The sequence below is a fragment of the Chiloscyllium plagiosum genome, chromosome 5 (genome assembly GCF_004010195.1).
Source record: "Chiloscyllium plagiosum isolate BGI_BamShark_2017 chromosome 5, ASM401019v2, whole genome shotgun sequence".
Taxonomy (NCBI): Eukaryota; Metazoa; Chordata; class Chondrichthyes; order Orectolobiformes; family Hemiscylliidae; genus Chiloscyllium; species Chiloscyllium plagiosum.
The window spans coordinates 81,057,946-81,065,380 of record NC_057714.1 but is presented as its reverse complement, the minus strand read 5'-3'; the positions used below and the strand labels follow the sequence as shown (position 1 = coordinate 81,065,380).

General features: G+C 42.0%; 1 protein-coding gene across 2 annotated transcripts in view; it reads left to right on the top strand.

Moving 5' to 3' along the window:
- Window positions 1-4,168: 4,168 nt before the first annotated feature.
- The window catches only part of LOC122550041 (rho GTPase-activating protein 21-like), a 253,474-nt gene continuing 250,207 nt past the window's right edge, over window positions 4,169-7,435 (top strand). The window contains exons 1-2 of one of the 2 annotated variants that reach the window (XM_043690469.1): window positions 4,169-4,574; window positions 5,406-5,635. In XM_043690469.1, coding sequence (XP_043546404.1) covers window positions 5,552-5,635 — 84 coding nt within the window. In that variant the 5' untranslated portion in view covers window positions 4,169-4,574; window positions 5,406-5,551. Of the gene's footprint in view, window positions 4,575-5,096; window positions 5,201-5,405; window positions 5,636-7,435 lie in introns of those variants that run through there. The other variant, XM_043690471.1, reaches the window with a different exon arrangement.

Genomic DNA, 7,435 nt, shown 5'->3' with positions numbered 1-7,435 from the left:
CGGCTGGAGCATCCTACTCCCATTGCCATCTTAGATCCAAGGCGTAATATATCTTTCCTTAGATAAGAGGTCTGAAAATGTTGACAGTATTCCAGTTCTGGTCTGACTAGTGCCTCATAAGGTTTTAGCAAAACCTTCCTACTTTTATACTGCATTCCCTTTTAAATAAAGGCCAACATTCTATTTATCTTCTCTATTACTGGCTAAACTCGGATGCTAGGTTTTTGTGATTCATGGACAAGGCCTCCCAATTCCTTCTGTCCTTTAGCTTGCTGCAGACTTTCTTCATTTAAGTTATATTCAGCTCCTTTATTCTTCCTGCCAAGGTGTACAATCTCAAACTTTCACACATTATTTCCATCTGCCAAGTTTTAGCTCAGTCATTTAATCTGTCTCTAACCCTTTGTAGACTCTTTCTGTCATCTTCAACACTTGCCTTCCCACTTACTTTCTGTTATCTGCAAACTTGGCTATAATATATTTATTTTCCTTAAGCAAGTCATTGTACATTGTAAATAATTATGGCCCCAGTGCTGGTTCCTGTGGTTAGGTAGAGGTTGCTATTCTGAAAATGCCATAATTGTCCTAAATCTCTGTCTTCTATTAACTAGCTAATTATTTATCCATCCTCTGTGGTCGTTCTCACTCAGACTTTTGTTTGTGAGTTTCAGTGATATTTTGTGAAATACATTAGTTTGCTATGGACTCTTTCTCTTCACAATACTCATCTCCATGGCAATGTGACTCACATTCTATTTAGTATCCAGATACAAATGCTAATTAACTAATCTCTTGAAACCCATATCAGTGTGTCAAAAAATCAGAAGTGAGTTTCAAGTATAACCATTTATAAAACCTGTCATTCCTAACAGCTTCCTGTGGAAAATGGAGTGACTGTGTACTCAAAGTTAAACCAGATTTTCTTGCAAATATGAAGGTCATACTTATTCTCAGTAAAACAATCAGGGGCCCCTTTTATCTTTGCCAATCAATCAGCCAACCTTGGTGTCAGGCAAAATTCTGCCCAGTCCCATGAACCCCTTCTTTCCTTCATTACAGTTCAAAATGTAACAAACTTAAACTTCAAATTTACAATAAATGTAAAAAGATATTTCAGCCTATCAGCTCTTTCTATGGATTTGTATTTAAAACCACTTCATACAACTTAATTTCTTCAGTTCTGATTCTCAAATATAAATAAGTACTGGCTCAGAATAGCCACCCAAAACACTTTTTAGCCTCTGCTTGCTGCACTACACTGATAAATAACCATTATGCACAGTAGACTAAAAACAGAATGCACCACAGAAACTCGTCAGATCTGGCATCACCTGGGGAGAGAGAAGCAGAGCTAAACTTTGAGTCCAATAAAACTCTCTTTTGGAACTGAACAAAAGAAGGAAAATCATGAGTTTTATTTTGAAGTAAAAGGAAGTAGAAGGAAGTAGAACTGAAGTGATGATCTAAGGAAGCTTAGAGTGAGGGAGATTACAGATGCTGGCTGACCTGTTGAGTATTTCAAGAATCTTCTGCTGTTTTTTAAATGGATGTAAGTTTGCTTGCTGAGCTAGAAGGTTCGTTTTCAAATGTTTCGTCAGTATACTAGGTAACATCATCAGTGAAGCTCTGGTGAAGCACTGGTGTTAGTGTCCTACTTTCTATTTATGTATTTAGGTTGCCTTGAATTGATGTCATTTCCTGTGGTTGTGATTTGCTGTGACGTCATTTCCTGTTCTTTTTCTTCGAGGGTGGTGAATAGGGTCCAAGTCGATGTGTTTGTTGATACGATGTGTTTGTTGATAGAAGTCTAGTTGGAATGCCATGCTTCTAGGAATTCTCATGCATGTCTCTGTTTGGCTTGTCCTAGGATGGATGTGTTGTTCCAGTCGAAGTGATGTCCTTCCTCATCTGTATGTAAGGATACTAGTAAAAGTGGGTCATGTCTTTTTGAGGCTTGTTTACGTTCATGTATCCTGGTGGCTAGTTTTCTGCTTGTTTGTCCAATGTGGTGTTTGTTGCAGTTCTTCCAAGGTATTTAGTAAATGACATTAGCTTTGCTTGTTGTCTGTATGGGTTATTTCAAGTTCATTAGCTGCTGCTTTAGTGTGTTGGTGTGTTTGTTGGCTACTATGATGCCAAAACGTCTGAATAGTCTAGCTGTCATTTCCAAGATGTCTTTGATGTAGGGGAGAGTGACTAGGGTTTCTGTATGTGTTTTGTCTTTCTTTTGGGTTTGTTGCTGAGCAATTGGCGGATTGTGTTCATTGGGTACCCGTTCATTTTGAATACGCTGTATAGGTGATTTTCTTCTGCTCTTCATAGTTTCTCTGTGCTGCAGTGTGTGGTGGCTCATTGAAATAATGTTCTAATGCAGCTTCATTTGTGGGTTTTGGGATGATTACTTCTGTATTTCAGTATTTGGTCCATTTGAGTTGTTTTCCTGGTTTGAAGTTGCCCATTGACTGTTTGCTCTACTGTGACATTTAGGAATGGGAGTTTGTTGTTGTTTTTCTCCTTTTTAGTGAATTTTATGTTAGTAAGGATATTATTGCTAATCTTGAAGGTTTCCTCTAACTTGTTTCATTTAGTGATGACAAAGGTGTCATCCATGTAGCAGACCCAAAGTTTGGATTGGATGGTTGGCAGAGCTGTTTGTTCTAGTCTCTGCATGACTGCCTTTGCTAAGAACCCTGATATCGGATATCCAATGAGTGTTCCATTGTTTTGTCTTTAGACTTTGTTATTAAAAGTGAAATGGATGTTAAGGCATAGGTCCACCAGCTTGACAATGTTGTCCTTGCGAATGAATTGGTGATGTTTTGTGTATGTGTGTTTGCTTCAGCAGAGGCTCACTTAGTATGTTACTTAGTATGGTGACAAAATGTTTGAAAATGAACCTTCCAACTCAGCAAGCAAACTTACATCTTGAACCTCAACATGAGCTACAAATCTTCTTAAAACTCGCTTTTTTTCAAATGTCAGATTTCGAGACATTGTTTTGCTTCTGAAATCGGATGAAGCAGGCCCTTGGATTATGGAATGAATCCAAGGTTGAAACATTGCAATTGTATGTAAGGAGTTAGTGAATGTGACAAATATCAAAGATTAGGAATAATTCTTTGAGAAATTAGGACTTGCACTAGATTAATACAGAGAAAGGTCACAACTCCGTAAAGAACTAGAAAGAGTTTCACGACAAATTGTTCGAGTAATAAGCATTTGTTGGAAGAAATAATTATTTCGGGAAATGCATAGCAAATAGAGGATTTGACAAGTCGCTGAAAGGGGCAAAAACATAATAGTAATATAGAGGCGATGTACTTCGACGAACGACTAGAGGATATCTCATCAAATAATGACTTTTAAATAATTGTGAGGGATGGTTTCGAGAATGAGCTTCACCAAGAATTACCGTCAGTACTTCAGGATTAGTCGATTAAATGCTGCACAACACTACCAAAGCTGCCTCTGTTCTGAACTATGATCGGATCGAAGTGGTTAGGGAGAAGCTCTCTCTAGATAAAATGTGGCGGGGCCTTTTCAAGCTGTGTAATAATTTTCCTAACACCGCAAACCACAAGTTCGACAACGGAAATAAGCGGTCAGCCAACTGGAGTGACGGGTCAGCAACCCCTGCGTTCCATTTCTGTGCAGTTCACATTCTACCGAAAATCATGGCATTGTACACACCCCACCACCCTCCAACAGCCTCTGTTGTTGTACCCTCGGCGTTTCCTATTTATTCCCAAGAGAGAGTGTGATGTGATGGGGAGGGCAGAAGCACTGGGAGGGTATAATTCTGCACCGGGCCACCGCAAGCGAATTTGCAAAGACTGGGATGCCGAAGCCGAGGAGCGCTCCCGCCACCGATGCCGCTCTCCGGGATGTAACGGCCGTATGAATGGGCTCGTGGGGAGAGCAGCAGCGCCGACGGTGATTGGCTAGAGGCGCTTCGACTTGACGGGGGGCGGGGCGGAGGAAAGCCGCTCGAGCTCATTTCCGATTGGTCAAGAGTTGGGAACGATTGCGTGAGGGGGCGGGACAGGGTGCGCGGTGGGTGTAACGTTCGGTCCGATTGGCGGAGAGGCGCAGCCGTGATTGTAATCCGTCTCCGGATTGGTAAAGCGCTGTTGGCCGGCTGGAGGAGAGGTTTTATTCCCTGTCTCGGGTTTTCCATGTCTCCCCCCCCCCCCTGTTCTCTCCTCCACCTCCATTTTTCACGCGGCTTGTGCACTCGGAGAGAGAATTACGACGGGAGGTAGAGGGAGAATGATGTTGACAGAGGCAGTACTGGGCCGGGTTTCGGAGTCCGGTTAACCCGGCGCAGGAGCCGGTGGGACTCGAGGGAGCGGCGACTGACAACTATCGAGCGGGAGAACGGGGGGAGGCGGGGAGAGAGAGAGAAAGAGACACCCCTGAGGAGGAGAGAGAGACATGGCGGTGGCGGTGACGGCCGAGCGCGAGGAGTTGCTGCTGTTATTGTCGTTGTCGGAGAGAGTGCGGCCGAGACTGGGGGATAACAGCAGCCGGAGCCTCCGGGATTGAGGGAAAGCTAGGCCTCGGGTCGTTACCAGGTCTGTTTGAGGCATGTGAGGAACAGGGTCCGATATTTTTTTTTGTTTAAAAACATCAGCCCGTTAACGGGGAGTGGCGGATGGCCGTGGTTTCTCCACTCCGTCCGTGTTGCTAACTGATGGGGAGGGAATTCTGCCCAGACTGGGAGATGGCAGCCTGGATCTGATTACTGTACGTGGGATCAGCTTATGTTTTTATTTTATCTTGGCGTTCTCTCTCACTCTCCCCTTCTCCACCCCGCTTCCATACATACAGTGAGGAGGGAGAGTGTACTGTATTTGTGTGTGTTTGGATATAAGGAATAATTTCCACATCTCTCTCCACCCCCCTACTCCTCGCTCTGCGACTCGCCACTTGGGGGTGATTCTATCAAACAGTGACACCCAGCCGCAAATTGTTGGTTGTCAGGAGCCATTCCCGGCACGTCGGGGAGCAGTGTTAAAACCTGCCTCCGGACGGGCAGCTGTCGCGTCGTCTTCCTTTTTGAAACAGTTCCCCCGCTCCGGATATTTTATTTCGTTTTTTATTTAGCATCGGCTTTATCGGGATTGGATGAGAAAAAAAGAAAACTGAAATAAACTCGGCAGAGAGGAGTCTCCAGTGCAGATTGCATAGGAAAAGCGAAGTAAGAGGAAAATATTTTTCTCTGAAAACGGGCGTTTCCTTGTGTGATGGAAGGAGGTTGAAGCGCCTGTTGGGAGAATTGACTTGTGGTCTGTCGGTGCATTTTTTTTTGACCACTCTGTTTCAGGCGGGTTGATAATTTATATTATGGTACGAATGCGATTTATTTATCGGAAACTGACGCGCTCTATTCATTTATTTCCCAGTTTCATTGAGACACGATGAAGAAGAACGGGTAGACCGGCAAGTGGTGGCTGCGGTGTTTTGTTACTATTCATGACAGGATTTTTCAATGTACCGAATGGAGAGAGTGTTCTCCTGGTGTGGATTCGTTTTAAATTGAAATGAAATAATGGCGACACGAAGGACTTGTCCAAGTGAAGAGGAGGATGGAGATGCAAATTGGAAAAAACATCCATCTGCTAGAAAGGATGAGGTACGTTTAAGACCAGAATCAATGGTTTTTTAAAATAAAATCGCAAGGAGGTTTAAACCTTTACATAACGCCGTGTACAAAGGGATCAGCAATTGATTTGTGGCTTTTGATTTATTGTCTGTCTTGCTGTATTGGGCGCAATGCCCGGTAGGCTCAACAGATTATACCTTAGAGGTTTAGTCAGGGCTTGTGTATTACAACTTTAAGCTTTTCCACGTAAGTTGTCTCAGCCGTAATTATGTACGAGGGTGATTTGCTGTCCTTGGATTCGTAATGCAGCAAATGCAAAAGCACATCTTTCTGACTTCTCTGTTTTTAATTTAGCAATGTGAAAATTTAATTAAGTACTAACTATGAAGTGGTTTTAGTCGTTTATAGCAAGGAAAGTTTGAATTTTATAACATGATTTATGTAAAGTCGTTGAACAAGTATGCTGTAACGTCTGGCAAACGAAATCGATGACATTTAAAGTTAAAGACACTTTTTGGTTTTAATTCTTAAATGGTCACAGAACCTGAAGAATATCTACAGATAATGCTTATTTATGCATACAAGTAGTGTTCTGAGCAGTGTAGATAGTTCACTAAATGGGTTAATTATTTGTGGAGAAAATGGTACAGTAGGGTGTTACCTAGAGTCAAGTATTTTTTTACTTGAGGGTGTAATGCTGGTTAGAAATTGGATCGTTGAGGGAATTCATTCATTGTAAAATTTCTGTTAAGATCAACCTTTGTGTTACAGCTGTGTATGATACAATGATCATCTGTATGTTCCAGAAAAGATTTCTGTAGTAATGCAAAGGTCAACTGCATCTCAGAATATACACAGGTGAAAAGCTTTCATCATTGCCATTTCATGAAATATAAATAAGACTGAAAAATGTTTGGTTTGAAAGTTAGTATATCTGACTTTTGATCATGCTGTATTGTTGAAATGTTTTTAATGTAAGGTGTACATGTACTGTATTGGAAAAGTTTAATGTGTAGGTAGTGCTAGTGAAATGTGCCAAGTGTATTTTGTTTTGGTTTGGATATTTTAATATTTGCTCAAAGTTTTTCTCAACTGTTTAATGAATATCCTACTTCAATTACTTTTCCTCATTTTAATTGTTGAGGCTCAAGTAAGTTCATGCAGAGGTAGATGATATATAATCGGGAGATAGTGAGGACTGCGGATTCTGGAGACTCGGAATAGATAAGGGTCATGGAGACGTACAGCATGGAAACAGACCCTTTGGTCCAACTCATCCATGCTGACCATATATCCCAACCTAATCTAGTCTCACTTGCCTGCACCTGGCCCATTATCCCTCCAAACCCTTCCTATTCATATACCCATTGAGATGCCTTTTAAATGTTGCAATTGTACTAGCTGCCTCCACTTCCTCTGGTAGCTCATTCCATACCCGTACCACCCTCTGCTTGAAAATGTTGCCCCTTAGGTCTCTTTTGCATCTTTCCCCTCTCGCCCTAAACTTATGCCCTTTAGTTCTGGACTCTCCCACCCCAAGGGAAAGACCTTGTCTTATTTTTTCTATGCATGCCACTCATGATTTTATAAACCTCTACAAGGTCACCCCTCAGCCTCTGACACTTCAGGCAAAGCAGCCCCAGCCTATTCAACCTCCAACCGTAGCAATGTCCTTGTACATCTTTTCTGGATTCTTTCAAGTTTCATAACATCCTTCCAATAGGAAGGAGATCAGGTTTGCACACAGTATTTCAAAAGTGGCCTGACCAATGTCCTGTACAGCTGCAACATGACCTCCCAACTCATGTACTTAATATTCTGACCAATAAA